At 40.6% G+C, this 22,224-nt stretch overlaps 2 protein-coding genes across 4 annotated transcripts in view; both read left to right on the forward strand.

Moving 5' to 3' along the window:
• Positions 1-22,224, forward strand: part of LOC143731047 (solute carrier family 25 member 47-B-like) — an 82,645-nt gene that overhangs the window by 29,116 nt on the left and 31,305 nt on the right. Inside the window, exons 8-20 of one of the 3 annotated variants that reach the window (XM_077221686.1) lie at positions 6,338-6,430; positions 6,532-6,701; positions 7,880-8,086; positions 9,122-9,338; positions 10,718-10,890; positions 12,358-12,516; positions 15,154-16,444; positions 18,056-18,135; positions 18,804-18,875; positions 18,946-19,026; positions 19,197-19,353; positions 20,963-21,069; positions 21,161-21,514. In XM_077221686.1, coding sequence (XP_077077801.1) covers positions 6,338-6,430; positions 6,532-6,701; positions 7,880-8,086; positions 9,122-9,338; positions 10,718-10,890; positions 12,358-12,516; positions 15,154-16,444; positions 18,056-18,135; positions 18,804-18,875; positions 18,946-19,026; positions 19,197-19,353; positions 20,963-21,069; positions 21,161-21,514 — 3,161 coding nt within the window. The other 2 variants (XM_077221687.1, XM_077221688.1) reach the window with 2 other exon arrangements.
• Positions 2,327-4,092, forward strand: LOC143731035 (uncharacterized; the record flags this gene model as incomplete). Its single annotated transcript, XM_077221676.1, is given in 3 exon segments — positions 2,327-2,416; positions 3,374-3,424; positions 3,835-4,092. Coding segments are annotated over 3 exon segments (399 nt in total), but the record flags the coding sequence as incomplete, so codon positions are not given.

Genomic DNA, 22,224 nt, shown 5'->3' on the forward strand with positions numbered 1-22,224 from the left:
TACTCTGTTCACACAGTTGATTAATGCTTTGTTCACACATTTGAATAATACTCTGTTCACTCAGTTGATTAATACTCTGTTCTCAAAGTTGATTAATACTCTGTTCACACCGTTGATTCATACTCTTTTCACACAGTTGATTCATACTCTTTTCACACCGTTGATTCATGCTCTGTTCACACATTTGAATAATACTCTGTTCACTCAGTTGATTAATACTCTGTTCACTCAGTTGATTAATATTCTGTTCACACATTTGATTAATACTCTGTTCACACAGTTGATTAATACTCTGTTCACACAGTTGATTCATACTCTGTTCACACAGTTGATTAATACTCTGTTCACACATTTGATTAATACTCTGTTCACACAGTTGATTAATACTCTGTTCACACATTTGAATAATACTCTGTTCACTCAGTTGATTAATACTCTTTTCACACAGTTGATTCATACTCTGTTCACTCAGTTGATTAATACTCTGTTCTCAAAGTTGATTAATACTCTGTTCACACAGTTGATTAATACTCTGTTCACACAGTTGATTAACACTCTGTTCACACAGTTGATTAACACTCTGTTCACTCAGTTGATTAATACTCTGTTCTCAAAGTTGATTAATACTCTGTTCACACATTTGAATAATACTCTGTTCACTCAGTTGATTAACACTGTTCACTCAGTTGATTAACACTGTTCACTCAGTTGATTAATACTCTGTTCTCAAAGTTGATTAATACTCTGTTCACACAGTTGATTAATAGTCTGTTCACACATTTGAATAATACTCTGTTCACTAAGTTGATTAATACTCTGTTCTCAAAGTTGATTAATACTCTGTTCACACAGTTGATTAATAATCTGTTCACACAGTTGATTGATACTCTGTTCACACAGTTGATTAGTACTCTGTTCACACAGTTGATTCATACTCTTTTCACACAGTTGATTCATACTCTATTCACACAGTTAATTCATACTCTATTCACACAGTGGATTAATACTTTTCACACCGTTGATTAATACTCTTTTCACACCGTTGATTTATACTCTTTTCACACAGTTGATTCATACTCTATTCACACAGTTGATTCATACTCTATTCACACAGTTGATTCATACTCTGAGAACAGAGTATTAATCAACTGAGTGAACAAAGTTGATTAATACTCTGTTCACACAGTTGATTAATGCTCTTCACACATTTGAATAATACTCTGTTCACTCAGTTGATTAATACTCTGTTCTCAAAGTTGATTAATACTCTGTTCACACCGTTGATTCATACTCTTTTCACACAGTTGATTCATACTCTTTTCACACAGTTGATTCATACTCTGTTCACACATTTGATTAATACTCTGTTCACACAGTTGATTAATACTCTGTTCACACAGTTGATTCATACTCTTTTCACACCGTTGATTTATACTCTTTTCACACAGTTGATTAATACTCTTTTCACACCGTTGATTCATGCTCTGTTCACACATTTGAATAATACTCTGTTCACTCAGCTGATTAATACTCTTTTCACTCAGTTGATTAATACTCTGTTCTCAAAGTTGATTAAGGGGGCTTTCACACTGGCAGTTTAGTTCGGAACGGGGCACGGTTCGCATGAAAAATCGCTAATGTGAACCCTGTCATGGGACCCGGGTGCGCACTGGGGTACCGAACCCGAGACTACCTGGAGGAGGTGGTCTGAGTTCGGTTGCTCCCGAACCGTGCTGCGATTCGCGTGTATGTGAAAACAACACGGACTCGGGTGCGCACTTGTTCAGGAAGTAAAGTATCCTGCGCATGCGTTTTAGTCGATTATGATGTATTTAGTTAAATAAAACACATGTAAGGGATGAAGATTTACCCTGGATACGAGCAAGAGTGAGTCTGCAGTGTATTCGCGCATAGTGCGTGCAATCAGGGCAACAAATTAATGGAAATCCACTGTCTCCTCAAAAGAGTCCATTTGCAAGCAGCGGAAAAACAGCTTATGCGAAACACACACACACACACAGTTAACCTGGGTTGTTTACTCAGCTATGAATAATGGCACCAAATTAATAAAAAACACAATATATTGACCCGCGTCGTGTTTTCTATCATGCGCCGTGCACGTTTGCAATGACGTAAGATGCACGCAAACGCACCAGAGTTCGATAGAATCAAGTTGAGTGTGAAACCAGACAAACGCTGCGGGGGGCGCCGGGAACAAACGCGCTCGGGCTCGGACCGCAGCAAACGAGCCCAGTGGAAAAGCCCCCTAATACTCTGTTCACACAGTTGATTAACACTCTGTTCACACAGTTGATTAACACTGTTCACTCAGTTGATTAATACTCTGTTCTCAAAGTTGATTAATACTCTGTTTACACATTTGAATAATACTCTGTTCACTCAGTTGATTAACACTGTTCACTCAGTTGATTAATACTCTGTTCTCAAAGTTGATTAATACTCTGTTCACACAGTTGATTAATACTCTGTTCACACATTTGAATAATACTCTGTTCACTCAGTTGATTAATACTCTGTTCTCAAAGTTGAATAATACTCTGTTCACACAGTTGATTAATAATCTGTTCACACAGTTGATTGATACTCTGTTCACACAGTTGATTAGTACTCTTTTCACACAGTTGATTCATACTCTATTCACACAGTTGATTCATACTCTATTCACACAGTGGATTAATACTTTTCACACCTTTGATTAATACTCTTTTCACACCGTTGATTTATACTCTTTCCTCACACTTTTGATTCATACTCTATTCACACAGTTGATTCATACTCTGAGAACAGAGTATTAATCAACTGAGTGAACAAAATTGATTAATACTCTGTTCACACAGTTGATTAATGCTCTGTTCACACATTTGAATAATACTCTGTTCACTCAGTTGATTAATACTCTGTTCTCAAAGTTGATTAATACTCTGTTCACACCGTTGATTCATACTCTTTTCACACAGTTGATTCATACTCTTTTCACACAGTTGATTCATACTCTTTTCACACAGTGGATTCATACTCTGTTCACACATTTGAATAATACTCTGTTCCCTCAGTTGATTAATACTCTGTTCACACAGTTGATTAATACTCTGTTCACACAGTTGATTCATACTCTGTTCACACATTTGATTAATACTCTGTTCACACAGTTGATTAATGCTCTGTTCACACATTTGAATAATACTCTGTTCACTCAGTTGATTAATACTCTGTTCTCAAAGTTGATTAATACTCTGTTCACACCGTTGATTCATACTCTTTTCACACAGTTGATTCATACTCTTTTCACACAGTTGATTCATACTCTGTTCACACATTTGAATAATACTCTGTTCACTCAGTTGATTAATATTCTGTTCACACAGTTGATTCATACTCTGTTCACACAGTTGATTAATACTCTGTTCACACATTTGATTAATACTCTTTTCACACCGTTGATTTATACTCTTTCCTCACACTTTTGATTCATACTCTATTCACACAGTTGATTCATACTCTATTCACACAGTTGATTCATACTCTGAGAACAGAGTATTAATCAACTGAGTGAACAAAATTGATTAATACTCTGTTCACACAGTTGATTAATGCTCTGTTCACACATTTGAATAATACTCTGTTCACTCAGTTGATTAATACTCTGTTCTCAAAGTTGATTAATACTCTGTTCACACCGTTGATTCATACTCTTTTCACACAGTTGATTCATACTCTTTTCACACAGTGGATTCATACTCTGTTCACACATTTGAATAATACTCTGTTCACTCAGTTGATTAATACTCTGTTCACACAGTTGATTAATACTCTGTTCACACAGTTGATTCATACTCTGTTCACACAGTTGATTAATACTCTGTTCACACATTTGATTAATACTCTGTTCACACAGTTGATTAATGCTCTGTTCACACATTTGAATAATACTCTGTTCACTCAGTTGATTAATACTCTGTTCTCAAAGTTGATTAATACTCTGTTCACACCGTTGATTCATACTCTTTTCACACAGTTGATTCATACTCTTTTCACACAGTTGATTCATACTCTGTTCACACATTTGAATAATACTCTGTTCACTCAGTTGATTAATATTCTGTTCACACAGTTGATTCATACTCTGTTCACAAAGTTGATTAATACTCTGTTCACACATTTGATTAATACTCTTTTCACACAGTTGATTCATACTCTGTTCACACATTTGAATAATACTCTGTTCACTCAGTTGATTAATACTCTGTTCACACAGTTGATTCATACTCTGTTCACACAGTTGATTAAAACTCTGTTCACACAGTTGATTAATACTCTGTTCACACAGTTGATTCATACTCTGTTCACACAGTTGATTAATACTCTTTTCACACCGTTGATTCATGCTCTGTTCACACATTTGAATAATACTCTGTTCACTCAGTTGATTAATACTCTTTTCACACCGTTGATTCATGCTCTGTTCACACATTTGAATAATACTCTGTTCACTCAGTTGATTAATACTCTTTTCACTCAGTTGATTAATACTCTGTTCACACATTTGAATAATACTCTGTTCACACATTTGAATAATACTCTGTTCACTCAGTTGATTAATACTCTGTTCTCAAAGTTGATTAATACTCTGTTCACACAGTTGATTAATAATCTGTTCACACAGTTGATTAATACTCTGTTCACACAGTTGATTAATACTCTGTTCACACAGTTGATTAGTACTCTGTTCACACAGTTGATTAATACTCTGTTCACTCAGTTGATTAATACTCTGTTCACACAGTTGATTAATACTCTGTTCACACAGTTGATTAATACTCTGTTCACACAGTTGATTAGTACTCTGTTCACACAGTTGATTCATACTCTTTTCACACCGTTGATTTATACTCTTTTCACTCAGTTGATTAATACTCTTTTCACACAGTTGATTGATACTCTTTTCACTCAGTTGATTGATACTCTGTTCACACAGTTGAATAATACTCTGTTCACTCAGTTGATTAATACTCCGTTCTCAAAGTTGATTAATACTCTGTTCACTCAGTTGATTAATACTCTGTTCTCAAAGTTGATTAATACTCTGTTCACACAGTTGATTAATGCTCTGTTCACACATTTGAATAATACTCTGTTCACACAGTTGATTAATGCTCTGTTCACACATTTGAATAATACTCTGTTCACTCAGTTGATTAATACTCTGTTCTCAAAGTTGATTAATACTCTGTTCACACAGTTGATTAATACTCTGTTCACACAGTTGATTAATACTCTTTTCACACAGTTGATTAATACTCTGTTCACACAGTTGATTAATACTCTGTTCACACAGTTGATTCATACTCTATTCACACAGTTGATTGATACTCTGTTCACACAGTTGATTCATAGTCTGTTCTCAAAGTTGATTAATACTCTTTTCACACAGTTGATTAATACTCTGTTCTCAAAATTGATTAATACTCTTTTCACACAGTTGATTCATAGTCTGTTCTCAAAGTTGATTAATACTCTTTTCACACAGTCGATTCATACTCTGTTCTGAAAGTTGATTAATACTCTGTTCACACAGTTGATTCATACTCTGTTCTCAAAGTTGATTAATACTCTGTTCACACAGTTGATTAATACTCTTTTCACACAGTTGATTCATACTCTATTCACACAGTTGATTCATACTCTGTTCACTCAGTTGATTTATACTCTGTTCACACAGTTGATTCATACTCTGTTCACACAGTTGATTCATACTCTGTTCTGAAAGTTGATTAATACTCTGTTCACACAGTTGATTAATACTCTGTTCACACAGTTGATTCATACTCTGTTCACACAGTTGATTAATACTCTTTTCACACAGTTGATTCATACTCTATTCACACAGTTGATTCATACTCTGTTCACTCAGTTGATTTATACTCTGTTCACACAGTTGATTCATACTCTGTTCACACAGTTGATTCATACTCTGTTCTGAAAGTTGATTAATACTCTGTTCACACAGTTGATTAATACTCTTTTCACACAGTTGATTCATACTCTGTTCACACAGTTGATTAATACTCTGTTCACACAGTTGATTAATACTCTGTTCACACAGTTGATTTATACTCTGTTCACTCAGTTGATTAATACTCTGTTCACACAGTTGATTAATACTCTGTTCACACAGTTGATTTATACTCTGTTCACTCAGTTGATTGAGCGTGTTACTTGTTGTTTACTCACTTTGAAAAAAGTTGATTTCAAACCCTGCGGGTAAATGACGGCTGATTCTACCTGATGTTCATGAGCGAGTGCGTTTCATCCGCAGGGCCTCCAGACCCATACGTCTACAGTCACCCCAAACTGCAGAAACTGGACGAGGTGGTGCTACGGCACTTCCAGTCACGGGCCGAGAGCTCAGGTGAGATCATCCTGTCACCGGCGGGACACGGCGGGTGTGGTCTGTGTTGTTCAGGGAGTGTGTGTCTCTCGCTGTGGCTGATGATTGTGTGATCCGGACAGATTCTGAGGTCAGCACACGCGTCATGATCTTCTCGTCCTTCCGCGAGAGCGTGCAGGAGATCGCAGAGATGCTGAACCGCCATCAGCCGCTGGTGAAGGTCATGACCTTCATGGGTCAGGCGTCCGCTGGGAAAGGGGTTCGAGGATTCACGCAGAAAGAGCAGCTGGAGGTACGTGACCGTGTGCCAGTGTTCATTTCACTGATGAATCATTTTCGTCATTATTTTCGTCAACGACATTTGTGTCACAGATGAAAATGAGACGATAACTGAATAAAAACAGTTTTGAATGACAAAAACTGATGAAAATCTATTGACATTTTCGTCTACAAATAAAAACAAGACGAAAATGTTCGTTAGGCAGGATTTGTGCAGATCCAGTCAGAGCTGAGTACTGAACCTGAGGTCTCTTTCACGTTTTAATGCACAAATACACAACATTATGTGTAAATGTCCTTTTTGGAGAGTATTCACATAAACACAGTCGGTTATGTGTTTACAGAACGTAAACAGTTGTTAGAATATCGGATGTGCATTAGTTCAATTAGATCCGCACATTCGGTCTTAAAGTGACAGTGCGTAATGAACCTAGTGCTGTCTGTGCCCTTAATATTAATCTAACAACAGAAGAAAAAGAGAAAAGCATTCACTGCTCTTTAATAGCTTTAAAAAGGATTAATTATTTTTAATTTATACAATGATGTGTGCAAGTTGTTATAAAGTATGCATATATATCATTCATTGAAAAGACCATGTTCCACTTTAGTAGAAGTGGTTTTATTTAGTTTTAAGATATTTTTTAATTTCACAGCAGTTAAATCTGTGTCTGTATTGCATGTTCAAACTTTAAAATCATTCATATGAACAGATTAATAGATGTTTTCTATAGGAGTATATAATGGGTTTGGAAATTTAAAATAAATTCTAAATGAATGCATTACAATTTAACTAAACCTATTCGATTTTAGTCTAATAAAATCTTATTATATTTTGTCGACTAAAACTAAAAGAATTCAGATAACTGAAATATGACTAAAACTAAATGGCATTTTAGTCAAAAGACTGTCAAGTCACCATTTATACAGCGATTTAACAATATAGACTGTTTCACAGCAGCTTTACAGTGATAACAGAGATAGTTCAGGCTTTACAGCAGATCTAGAATAAAGTTATTGTCCAGATAAAGTTAGTTTTGATTGATTCACTTCCGTTGCAAAGATCATTAGTTATTAACTTAGCGGCCGCTATAACTAAAACTAAATCAAAATGAACTCTGCCGTGTGCTGATCCTCATATGTCCTTCAGCGTGTCGGGAATGATGAACGGCCTCTTACAGAGTGTGTGTTTAGGTTGTGCGTCGGTTCCGTGAGGGCGGCTTCAACACGCTGGTGTCCACGTGTGTCGGTGAGGAGGGCCTGGACATCGGAGAGGTGGATCTCATCGTGTGTTTCGATGCTCAGAAGAGTCCGATCCGGCTGGTCCAGCGCATGGGCCGCACGGGCCGCCGGAGACAGGGCCGGATCGTAGTCATCCTGGCCGAGGGCCGAGAGGAGCGAGTGAGTGAAACTGCACGACAAAAGAAAATGCTTTTGTCCATGTTCATCTGTGTTCAGTGTGTGATGTTGCTGTCCGAGCATGAAAACGCTCCGCAAACAGGGATCGTACACGGGCTTAAAGTACTGGACTTCTGACTGTTTGAAATTTAGGTCCTGGAAAAAAAAATGAAAACTGCCATATTTATGAAGAGGTACTTGAAAAGTGCTTGACTTATTTAAATACAATATGAAATTTCAGTTTTCTGGAAAAAACCCACACAAATTCAATCTTTTCACGCAAAATGAACACTGCAGCCCTTCTATTAAACCCCCATCAGATACGAAGTACGCCAAAATGATCCTATAAAATATTATTTATTGAACAATAATAGCCATTATAAACTTTATATTTAATATAGTTGTATTTTGGATACCTTATATCTGTAACTTGAGTTTAAAAAATCCTGAAGATATTGTTTGATAAGTGAGATCTCTGATTGTAATCCTTGAAAACCAAAAAAGCAGTGCTTAAAGTTTTTGAAAGTCCTGGAATTTCTTTTTACAGTTTCTGTCCGAACCCTGAAAGCTCCAGTTCTTCTCTATATCAGTGTCAGTGTTTCTGAACTCCTGAAACGCCTCCATTATATCTTGAGTTTCTTCCGGGAACGAAAACGTCACAATATTCCTCATTATAATAATTAATATGCAGAATAAAGGGGCGGGGCCTGGTTGAGTTAGTTAGTAGTGTGTTAAACTGGCGGTTATGGGAAGGGGCGGGACATTTCCCAAACACACTCGAAGCGCTCGACCAATCACAACACACTGATCCAGCCGACCAATCAGAGCACAGTGTGCTTTTATGAAGGAGGGGCTTCATAGAGACAGGAAGTAAACAGAGCGTTACTGACAGACTGGGAAAAGAGGAGCCGCAACAATGGAGAATATGAGGAAAATAATCAACATTCAAGTTCTAGTAGAGCCAAACACAACATCAAGAGCATAATGTGGCCTCTTTTACATTTCATAGCATTAAAAAACCTCTCGCTCTCTTGGCAGACGTTTAACCAGAGCCAGAGCAACCGGCGCAGCATAAACAAGAGCATCATGGGAAACAAGCACAGTTTCCAGATGTTTCCTCACAGTCCCCGTATGCTGCCGGCGCACGTCACTCCGACACTCCACAAGATGTTCATCAGCGTCGGCCAGTTCCAGCAGAGAGACGCCGGCCGCCGCTCATCGAAGGGCCGCTCATCGCTGAGTCTTCAGACGGCGGGTACGACGCCCGTTTGCCGTGTGTGTTTGCAGTGTGTGTTTGCCGTGTGTGTTTGCCGTGTGTGTTTGCCGTGTGTGTTTGCAGTGTGTGTTTGCAGTGTGTGTTTGCCGTGTGTGTTTGCAGTGTGTGTTTGCCGTGTGTGTTTGCCGTGTGTGTTTCCCGTGTGTGTTTCCCGTGTGTGTTTGCCGTGTGTGTTTGCCGTGTGTGTTTGCCGTGTGTGTTTGCAGTGTGTGTTTGCCGTGTGTGTTTGCCGTGTGTGTTTCCCGTGTGTGTTTGCAGTGTGTGTTTGCCGTGTGTGTTTGCCGTGTGTGTTTGCCGTGTGTGTTTGCCGTGTGTGTTTGCCGTGTGTGTTTGCAGTGTGTGTTTGCCGTGTGTGTTTGCCGTGTGTGTTTCCCGTGTGTGTTTCCCGTGTGTGTTTGCCGTGTGTGTTTGCCGTGTGTGTTTGCCGTGTGTGTTTCCCGTGTGTGTTTGCAGTGTGTGATCGACAGCAAGAGTCTCTTCTGGATTTGAGTGTAAATCTCACAGAAGTTTGTTTGCTTTATGCTTGAAACATGAAAACACTTCTACAATAATGTCTCATTTGTTAATCACTGTGAGCTAACATGAACTAACAATGAACAATTGTATTTTTACTAACGTTAGCAATAATGCTTTAAGCTTCATCCTTTCCTCGCACTTTGTAACACATCTTTCCCTCGCGGGTCAAAAAGCCCTAAAATTTAACTTTTGAGTCCAGAAAGCTTAATTTATTCATTTTGATATTCTTTTTATTTTTTAATGCAATTGTTTTGGAATTTTTTTTGTTATTTTTTATTTTATTTACCTTTAAATTACTAGATTTTATCAATAAATAATAAATAAATAGTAATTTAAGCACATTCTTTCAACTTAAATTCAAAATAACTTTTATTTCAGCTCAAAATATCTTACATTGGGAGTCTCTGACCTCTTGTGGGAAACAAAATTAAATAACATATTTCATGACTCTAGATGGGTTATATCTCTATATGGAGTAAATGAGCTGTTCCGCTGGGTCCTAAAGCCAGTTTCTCTTCAGTGTGCATTCAGATACACATGTAGACATTACAAAATATTTTTTTGGTACAGTTTTAGCATTTTTAGTTAAATTTTTAAAGCATTTATAGTTTTTTCTGTGTGAACTGAAGCATTCCATTCATTCCTAAAGGGGTCAAATTGACCCGCGAAGGAAGGATTTGTTACTTTTTTATATTTCAACCACAAAACAGTTTTTTTTGTGTGTATTCAAGTGCGACAAAAGTCCTCTGGTAAACACTACATTTTTAAATCTTTTTAAAAAGATGAGTTTGGGGTCCAAATGACCTGAGAAGAGGATTGTCCAGCATCTCTTGTGTCTGCAGGAGGAGAGCAGTCGTGTGTGAAGGACGAGGGCTTTCTGAGCGCAGCTGAAGAGGTCGTGTGGAGGTCGACCATGAGGCTGGGAGAGGATGAAGCTCAGCCTGTGTTCAGACCAGCGCCTCTGATGACCTTCAGTGACCCGCCGTCAGAGCAGAGTCTTTCAACCCCAACATCAGTGTGTTCACGGCACACATGAACAGCAATACCTCGGCCCGAGTCTAAGATCTATGTGTTTGACTCACAGTTTCAACATCACAGGAGTCGTTCACTTCAGAGTTAAAGTCTCCTGATGATTTACTCTCCTCACGTCATCCACGATGTTCATGTGTTTCTTTCTTCAGTCGTAAAGAAATGAAGGTTTTTGAGGAAAACACTCCAGGATTTTCTCCATATAGTGACTTCAATGGAGTCCAACGGGTCGAAGGTCCAAATGTGAGTTTCAGTGCAGCTTCAAAGTCTCGACACGATCCAGCCGAGGAATAAGAGTCTGATCTAGACCGCGATATGGAGAAAGAAACGCATGAACATCTTGGATGACGTGATGGAGAGTAAATTATTAGGAGATTTTTATTCTGAACTGAACTCCTCCTTTAACTAATAACCTTAACGTGATTCATATTTATCAGTCATGCACAAATGAAACGGGTAATATTTCAGCTCTCGAAAAAATCATGGCATTGTTTATTATGGAAGCTTGTCTCTGCTATGGCATAAAAAAATTATAGGCAATTGCAACTTTACACTGACACTTTTTATCACAATTCTGTCTTATGTCAGAGATAAAATGTCACAATTAACTTTTTGTATTTTTTGATTCTGTGGCAGAAAAAAGCTTCCATAATTCATTAACTATTTGCATTTTAAAATTGAAATCATATTTTCGAATGCAACTATTCACATCACGCATTTTATCCACATAAATCTGTTCATTGTGAAATTTAATACGTTAAAATGTATGCACATGGTTATAATATTTCTAGCTGTGAAACAAGTAAAATTATATTAGTTAAAATGCATGAGATTGAAATAAATTGGATTTGTTTTATAATAAATATATTAACCTGGCGATTGTGTGTTTGAAACACTGAGTTTTTTGGTGCTGTTACAGAAATCTGACCGTTTCGTGTGTTTGACTGATAATAAATAAGCGTCACATGGGGTTTATTAGTTCATGTTAAAACTGGCCCAAAGCATGGACATTTCATATACGTAAAATCTTACATTTCAGTCTGAATGGTGTGTGTGTGTGTGAGTGTGTGTGAGTGTGTGTGTGTGATGGGCAGGTTTAGGCGTAGGGTTAGTGTAAGGGAATAGAATATACAGTTTGTACAGTATAAAAATCATTATGTCTATGGAAAGTCCCCATAAAACATGGAAACACTACATGTGTGTGTGTGTGCAGGAGCCGAGGGTTTCGGGGCCTGAATTGTGTGTGTGTGTGTGTGCAGGAGCTGAGTGTTTCGGGGCCTGAATTGTGTGTGTGTGTGTGTGCAGGAGCCGAGTGTTTCAGTGCCTGAAGTGTGTGTGTGTGTGTGTGTGTGCAGGAGCTGAGTGTTTCGGGGCCTGAATTGTGTGTGTGTGTGTGTGTGTGTTCAGGAGCTGAGTGTTTCGGGGCCTGAATTGTGTGTGTGTGTGTGTGCAGGAGCCGAGTGTTTCGGGGCCCGTCAGAGAGCTGTCCCTGTGGGAGTGGAGGCACTGGCAGAACCGGCCGCTTCACACACACACTGTGGGACATTCAGAACGATGCCTTCATTTCACATCCATCATGGAGCTGATCGACAGACTGAGGCAGGAGGAGCAGGTGAGCTCACACACACACACACACACACACACACACACACACACACACACACACACACACACAGTCTTGTGTCCTGATACGGATCTCAGACTCTTAGTTGTCCAGGTGAAGTGTGTTTGAACACTTGCTTCATGTCTCCGTGTGTCTCATCCGCCCATCCGCTGAATTGATTCTCAGAAATGTTTATACTTCACAAGGTTCTAAGAAAGAGAACATGAGCGTTCTTCACGACTCGGGTGTCAGACGCAGCTGCAGTTCAACAACAGAACCCATCAAAGCTGTGTGTGAACAACATCTGCCGAGTCAGAAGTTCAGCTCTCAGCGCAAAAACAAAAACACCAACGTTTAAATTAATTTCTGTCACAATATCACTGAACCGACCAAATACAGAACTCTCAACCATAATGGACTTTATCTGGACAATAACTTTATTCTAGATCTGCTGTAAAGCCTAAACAATCTCTGTTACTGTAATCTCCTATTATCACTGTAAAGCTGCTGAGAAACTCTATATTGTTAAAGCGCTGTAGAAATGGAGACGTGTGTGTGTGTGTGTGTGTGTGTGTGAGTGTGAGATGATGTGTGTGTGTGTGTGAGTGTGAGATGATGTGTGTGAGTGTGAGATGATGTTTGTGTGTGTGTGTGTGTGTGAGTGTGAGATGATGTGTGTGAGTGTGAGATGATGTTTGTGTGTGTGTGTGTGTGTGTGTGTGTGTGTGTGTGTGTGTGTGTGTGTGTGTGAGTGTGAGATGATGTGTGTGTGTGTGTAAGATGATGTTTGTGTGTGTGTGTGTGTGTGTTTGTGTTCGTGTATGTGTGTTAGTGTGAGATGATGTGTGTGTGATAAATGTTGACAATGTGTTTTGTCAAGATTACATAAAGACTTGATAATGAAATAGTGCAGTATTTTACATCGAATGAAACCTAATTGTTGATGATTAGGAAAAGATGTAATGGGAGAAAGGCGATGGACTTGTTTCGTCTGTGTGTGTGTGTGTGTGTGTGTGTGTGTGTGTGTGTGTGACGTCAGAGAGAGACAGAGAGAGTGGTTTCATCAGCCGCCTCATTCTATACATGCGCTCTTATATAACGCTTCTCAGAACAGTTGCGTAAGCGCTGGAAGTGTGTCATCGTGAGGATCCGGGAGTCTCGGACACAGCGCTGAAGAAGCGCACCGGGCGAGTGTGTGTGTGTGTGTGTGTGTGTGTGTCTGCTGCTGTAACAGGATTAGTCTCTGGAATCACATAAAGCTTCTATTGTCTTCGGCCCGTTTCACATGATGCGTCACATGATGACCTCGTTATGATGTTAAGCACTAGTTTTATATTTAGAATATTAAAGCTGCAGTTGCAGGTTGATATAGTTGTATTAACTAGAAGCAGGACGTCACATGTTTGAATGGTTACTAACTAGTCACTGACAGACTGGGTCACATGACCCTCTCAGTCTCTCATCAGCCAATAGCACAAAGTCATTCTTTCACTCTTGTGTTGGAATCCAAAATCTTCTGACAGTCTTGTCAATGGATCAAATAGAGCATTTTAATAAATATTGTGAAAATTAGATAATTTAAGATGTTTTATGTGCATCTCACTGGCCATTATAATGAATAGGTTTGATTTACATGACCTTATTAATTTAGCAGATACTTGTATCTTATATAGAATAAATATAATTCTGATATGATGTGGATATATAATGTTTATATATGTTACACACATACATGCATGAATTTTGAATTCAAACGCACATAACTATAGAATCAATTCTTAATGCGCATGTGAACGCCATCAGCGTCTATCACAGGTTCACATTTAAAGTCTGTTTAGAGAGAACGGTGTCGTCTTAGCGGCCCCTAATTTAGTAAAAAATGATCATTTAGACGGAAGTGAATCAATCAAAACTAACTTTAGCTGGAAAAAACATTTTTCAAGAGCCACTATAAAACCCAACCAATCTCTGTTACCTTAAATTATGTTTATCTCTGTAAAGCTGCTTTGAAACAATCTACATTGTTAAAAGCGCTATATAAATGAGGATGACTTGACTTGATGGATATGTTTTATACTATATATTTATTTTATATATATTTCAACTTAAATCTAAATGTATACATTTATATAAATGTTATATATATGTGTATATATATATATATGTTTGTGTGTGTGTGTGTGTGTGTGTATAACTGTATAATGTGTATGTAGTAGATAGATGGATGTTTTATATCATAAATCACTGCTTTGTTTTTTATTTATATATAAATATTTACATTTATAAATGTTTTCTTTATATATCAGTAAAGGGGGTTTTGTTATGGACACACACTTGCTCTGATGATTTTATCAGTAAAATGCGACTTAAATAACGGCGCTGTTATTGAAGCAGATTAACTTACAGTCGAGGCATTATTTACTAATTTACATTATTCATTCACAAAGAAAATTGGTGTACTTAAAGGTTGGATTTTTCCTCATTTTTTAAATTAAGGCATTAAGATCAATTTCCAAAAGAAGATTTTTTTATTCCTCTTTTTAGGCAACTTTAGCACGGGTGTCCTAACTTATTCACATCACTGTATATCTATAAATAGCATTGATTCCGTTGTGTCAGATTGATGGAGGTCTTCTGTCCTCACAGGGCCACTGTAGTTTTGAGTCTGAGCTCAAGCTGCATCTACAGGAAGAAGATGTTGATGGCGGCAGAACAACAAAACCAACAGACAGAATCCCTGTAAAGAAGAGGTCAAAACCCCACGAGGCGTCTCGTTCTGAGGATCAGCGAGGAGAGAGCGGCACGACGTCAGTGAGGCCGATCCCGAGCGCAGAGAACCGGCTCGACACACACGACGGGTTTGATCCCGAGTCAGATCCGTCATCCCAGCATGAGTGTCTGGACTGTTTACTGGGAGATCCCGAGGACGAGAACTTGGATCTACAGCACATGTTCTATCAGCCGGAGCAGAACCTCAGTCCGAAACGCTGTCGGCACAGTCTCACAACCAAAGCCTTTCAGAGGATCCTGGCCGATGTGGAGGATCTGCTGTCCGGATCGCCTCCGCGGGAGTTCAGGATCCCAGACCTCGGCGTTTTCCCAAAGGACACGGTTTCTGATGCGTTTCAGGTGACGTTCAGCCTGGCGGCGGCTAACAGGGAGCGTGAGGATCCCGGGGCTCTTTCTCCGGGCTGGGACGAGCTGTTCGACGATGAGGAGGCCTTCACGAGAGCGGAGGAGGAATGGGAAGAGCCTCGGGTAGAGGAACTGGAAGAGCATCGGGAAAAAAAACGGGAAAAGGAACAGGTAGAGCATCAGGAAAAAAAACGGGAAAAGGAACTGGAAGAGCATCGGGAAAAGAAATGCGAAAGGGAACTGGAAGAGATTCGGGAAAAGGAACGGGAAGAGCATCGGGAAAAGAAATGCGAAGGGGAACTGGAAGAGATTCGGGAAAAGGAACGGGAAGAGCATCGGGAAAAGGAACGGGAAGAGCATCGGGAAAAGGAACGGGAAGTGCATCGGGAAGAGCATCGGGAAGAGCATCGGGAAGAGCAGGACAGCCTGGTCCTGTTCGGAGACGACGAGGCTTTCCTTCAGCTGAGCATTCCTGATATCCGGACGCCAGATAAGAGCACTGGACCTGAAGGAGAGCAGGCTGACGAGCACGACACAGGATCCGATCAGGCGTTCCACTGCTCGCAGGACTTCTTCTCTGTGAACTTTGACCTGGGGTTTGAGTCCGAGGACGAGGAGTGTGTCGACTCGACGTCTCGTCCTCGTCCGGTAGCAGGAACCGGGAGATCTGAGCGATCACTGGTCTCGGATCAGTGGAGTCCGGAGACCAGACCCAGCGCTTCCACACCGAGCCGTGTGTTCCCGGATCAGACCCCTGCATCTCTGAGGAAAGAGCTCTTCCAGCGGGCTCTCTGCAGTGCAGGTGTGGCGAGTGTGTTCTGCGGTTCAGGAGGGGTGTAACGGGGCACTCCATTCATGCAATCCTGATGTTCCCAGTCAAAAAACTCTGGCCTTTTTAATCTCTCATCATACTATATTATCATCAAATACTGGATTCAGTCTTTTAGTCAACTTGGGTTTCTTCCCATTGACACGTGTGTGTGTGTGTGTGTGTGTGTGTGTGTGTGTGTGTGTGTGTGTGTGTGTGTGTGTGTGTGTGTGTGTGTGTGTGTGTGTGTGTGTGTGTGTGTGTGTGTGTGTGTGTGTGTGTGTGTGTGTGTGTGTGTGTGTGGATCTGAGTGATCGTAGGCCTCGTTGAGTTTATGCTCCTCAGTTTACGAGTGAAAAGGTTCAGTCAAGCTTCTTCAGCTCAGATGTATACTCGAAACTCGAAAAATGAGAATGTCGTGCAACAGTTCATATATTACAGTAATTCAAATTAAAAGGTGAAACTAATATATTTAGTATATATAACTATATACATATGCATGAATATGCTTTTCAGAGGGCCGACATTTCTGTATTTAAAATCCTTTTTTTTATTGATTTCATGTAATATTCTAATTTTCTGAGATTTTGAATTTGGGGTTTTCATAAGCTGTACGCCATAATCATCAGAATTATAACTTTTGCACGATATTCAAATTTTTCGAGTTCCACCTGTATGGGCAGGGCTTATTTATTTATATAGCACATTTCATACACTATGGTTATTCAAAGTGCTTAACACAGAAAGAAATCAAAATAATCACAAAATCAAAGCGAGGAAAATTAAAACAGTTATAAAAGGAACTAAAAGAGTAAAAATATGATGTATAGATAAACTTCTCATCCGGCAAAACACCGGTGTATCATAATTTTCACAGTTGCTCGTATATGCAGTATATTCGTATATTCATATAAATGAACTAAATTAAAAATAATAATAAATAACTTTTTTGCAACAAAAATGAACCATCTCTGAGCTTACTTAAGCTGGACTGTGACGCTATTTTCTCCTACTTCTATTTTCCGCTTATCCTGTAAAGCTGCTTTGAAACGACCTGTATTGTAAAAAGCGCAGTATAAATAAAGACTCGACTGAAACACAAAGTCTGGAACGGAAATGACACAAGTTGACTAAAAGACTGAATCCAGCATTTAGTGATAATGTAGCACAACTAGAGATTTATAAGCAATTTTTTGTTGGCTGCTCATTTTTGAATATTTTTTAAATGTAACAACTTAAAAGGTGGGAAAACCCAACAAACACAAAGATGATCAAACACGCACGCGTCACACACACAGTGGAATGAGTGCAGTAATGCTGACTGAATTTTGCATCTAATTCTAATAATTCTTCTCAGTGTTTTGCTGCAGTATTGACAGACTTTAGAGTTTGTTCAGTAACCAGTGTTTAATAAAAAAGCTGATTTGTTTAGTTTTTCCCTCTGCTTAAACACACGTACCGAACTGAGATTCGCATGAACCGTCACACCCCTACAAACCTTGTACGTTCATAATGTCGTTTACGGCTCCCTCTTAATGCAAAGCTGGTTTTCTAGGACGACCCATAAGCTGAAGAACCGGTTGTGTGTGTGTGTGTGTGTTTCAGGCGTGTTGAGCAGCGACAGTGAGGGCGAGGCGCCTCTCCGGACTTCAGCTCAAAAAGCCAATCCGGTGTTCTCTCCAGAGGTCAGATTGCTGTGAGATTGGTCATGTGACACTAGCTCTGTTTCCCTCCACATAAACAAGATGCACTTAAAATGCTCATAAAAACATATGCTCTCATTATAGGCGGATTATTTTTTATCTGATAAGATGAGCTTCATGGACATAAACTAAGATGGAAACACTTTTACTGAATAAATCCCTCAAAGATCATGTGACTCAGCAGAAGCTGTGATTGGATAACTGGAGTAACCAGCGGACCAATGGCATCGGTCTGTCATCAGAATGATTCGGTGCCACTTTACAGTCAGCTTCTGTTTGTTAATGTTAGTTAGCAATGGAAAACACTTCTAATCATTTATTAATCTTAGTTAATCATACTTTTATCATTTACTGATTCATTATTAGAGTCAAAAGTTGTATATGTTAATATTGTTTAATGGATCTGAGCTGACAGCTTTATTTTTATCAACTAAGAATAATACATTCTGTAACAAATGCATTGCTCATTGGTAGTTAAATGTTAGTGGAAGTGATGATTTTGTTCTCCTGAAAACATGTGATGGAAACACTGCTTGATGTGCAAAAGTCTATGCATTATTCTGACTATTCACACAAGTTAATTTGCATCTTTGGATTTAGAAGTGATGCCAAACGTGTGTGTGTGTGTGTGTGTATGTGTGTGTCCACAGCAGTCAAAGATCTGCAGTGAGGGGGAGTCTCCCGTTCAAGCTCGCAGGAAACCCGCCGCTGCGCTAAACACGGTACGACTGCGGTTCACTCGCGTTTACACTGTTTTCGACATCGTTTTTATGTAGTCGTTCTGTTTTTCAGTCGGAGGACAGTGATGATTTTCAGGAGGTCACTCTTCATCGGCCCAGAGACGTGAAGCCCCGTCACGGCAGAAAGCCTCACGTACGTCACACACAACTGGAACACGAACACCCAAACACACGGAAGAAGCGTCATGCCTTTGATTATCACGCATCATTTCCTGTGTCAAGTCATATAATATCTCATAATTCTCATATAATGGTGTCAATGCAGGAGATCAATAATATTGTTGAATATTAAATGTCCTCCAGAATGTTCTGCGTCGCAAGGCCCGGCAGTTTCTGGACGAGGAGGCCGAGCTCTCGGAGGAAGAAGAGGTTTCGTCAGATGAAGATGATGGAGATGAACAGAACCGCTCACTGCAGGGGTTTGTGGTCAACGCGACCCAGTGCTCTCAGGGTCTGAACGGTGAGATCCGCTGAACACACACTCTCACACACACACACACACACACACACAACCCAGTGCTCTCAGGGTCTGAACGGTGAGATCCGCTGAACACACACACACACACGACCCAGTGCTCTCGGGGTCTGAACGGTGAGATCCGCTGAACACACACACACACACACACACACACACACACACACACACACACACAACCCAGTGCTCTCAGGGTCTGAACGGTGAGATACGCTGAACACACACACACACACACGACCCAGTGCTCTCAGGGTCTGAACGGTGAGATCCGCTGAACACACACTGCACACACACACACACGACCTAGTGCTCTCAGGGTCTGAACGGTGAGATCCGCTGAACACACACTGCACACACACACGCACACACACACACACACACTCACACACACACACACACACACAACCCAGTGCTCTCAGGGTCTGAACGGAGAGATCCGCTGAACACACACACACACACGACCCAGTGCTCTCAGGGTCTGAACGGTGAGATCCGCTGAACACACTGCACACACACACACACACACACACACACACACACACACACACACACACACACACAACCCAGTGCTCTCAGGGTCTGAACGGTGAGATCCGCTGAACACTCACAGACACACACACACACACACACACACACACACACACACACACACACACACACACACGACCCAGAGCTCTCAGGGTCTGAACGGTGAGGTCCGCTGAACACTCACAGACACACACACACACACACACATGACCCAGTGCTCTCAGGGTCTGAACGGTGAGATCCGCACAACACACACACACACATGACCCAGTGCTCTCAGGGTCTGAACGGAGAGATCCGCTGAACACACACACTCACACACACACACACACACGACCCATTGCTCTCAGGGTCTGAACGGAGAGATCCGCTGAACACACACACTCACACACACACTCACACACACACACACACACACACACACACACACACACTCACACTCACACTCACACTCACTCACTCACACACACACACACACTCACACACACACACACACACACACACACACACACACACACACACACACACACACACACAACCCAGTGCTCTCAGGGTCTGAACGGTGAGATCCGCTGAACACATATTGCACACACACACACTGCTTTGTTTTTTAACACTTTTATTCAGCAAGAATTGATCAAGTGCCAGCAAAGACATCTATGATATTACAAAATATTATATCCTAACTTTCTATTCATCAAAGAATCCTGGAAAATAAAGTTTCCACTGAAATCTGATTCAGCACAACCGTTTTCAACACTGATAATAATCATAAATGTTGCTCGAGCATCAAATCATCATATTACACTGATTTCTGAAGGATCATGTGACACTGAAGACTGGAGTAATGATGCTGAAAATTCAGCTTTGATCACAGGAATAAATTACACTTTACTATATATTCACATAGAAAACAGCTGAATTACATTAGAAAGATATCGGTTTTACTGTATTTTTATTCGGTACGTCAGTCTTTATTCTCTCCCTGTAATAAAAGCCAGTCTCAGAAGAAATATCAAGTAACGTTAATTTTCATTTCTGAAATTCTGTCATGTTCCTTCATCAGACTCTGAGATGCAGGCGTTCTATCTGAAGTCTGTGAGGAGTCCAGCGGTGCAGAACCGGGTTCGAATGACGTATAAACCCAAACATAACGTCGATGTGTTCTCACAGGTGAGTGCCATACGCTTCCTTAAAGATCAGGACAATCATCACATCTCGTTTTGATTGTTAACCAATCGAACTCTGTCTGTGTGCGCCGCAGGTGCCGGAACAGGACGAGACGTACGCAGAAGACAGCTTTGTGTTTGATGGCAGTGATGATGAGGAGAGTGTGTGTGATGAAGAGCCCGTGGAGCTGATCGCTGAAGACTCGTACGTCGACGGCCGGAAACTCTACGCCACGCGCCGCAGGGTTCGGATCCGAGCCATGAGCGCCACGGCTCAGCCGGAGAGAAGTAAACGCTCCCGGATCGTGCGTGTTCAGGACTCCAGTGAGGAAGAGGAGTGTGAGGAGCGGGACTCTGTTTTTAAGGTCCCGCAGTGTCTCCAGAAGCGGCAGAGACTCAGTGATCAGGCCTCGCTGTCGGGAGAGCTCGAGTTCCACACGGAGAAACCGGTGAGGCTCCAATGAGACACGCAGCAGCTCATCATGCGTGTCTACATACACTGTATTGCCAAAAGTATTGTGACACGCATCCAAATCATTTAATTCAGGTGTTCCAATCACTTCCATGGCCACAGGTGTATAAATCAGGCAGTAGGCATGCAGACGCTTCGACACACATCTGTGAAAGAAGAGGTCGCTTTCAGGAGCTCAGTGAACTCAAGCGTGGGACCGTGATCGGTTGCCTGCTGTGAGAGAGTGAGTGTGTGAGAGAGTGATTGTGAGAGAGTGAGTGTGTGAAAGAGTGAGTGTGTGAGAGAGTGAGTATGTGAGAGAGTGAGTGTGTGAGTGTGTGAGAGAGTGAGTGTGTGAGAGAGTGAGTGTGTGAAAGAGTGAGTGTGTGAGAGATTGAGTGTGTGAGAGAGTGAGTGATTGTGAGAGAGAGAGTGTGTGAGAGAGTGAGTATGTGAGAGAGTGAGTGTGTGAGAGAGTGAGTGTGTGAAAGAGTGAGTGTGTGAGAGAGTGAGTGTGTGAGAGAGTGTGAGTGTGTGAGAGATTGAGTGTGTGAGAGAGTGAGTGATTGTGAGAGAGAGAGTGTGTGAGAGAGTGAGTGTGTGAGAGAGTGAGTGTGTGAGAGAGTGAGTGTGTGAGAGAGTGAGTGTGTGATAGAGTGAGTGTGTGATAGAGTGAGTGTGTGATAGAGTGAGTGTGTGATAGAGTGA

This window comes from Siphateles boraxobius, unplaced genomic scaffold (assembly GCF_051911475.1).
Source record: "Siphateles boraxobius isolate OS27281-9 unplaced genomic scaffold, OSU_SipBor_1 85, whole genome shotgun sequence".
NCBI classification, from domain to species: domain Eukaryota; kingdom Metazoa; phylum Chordata; class Actinopteri; order Cypriniformes; family Leuciscidae; genus Siphateles; species Siphateles boraxobius.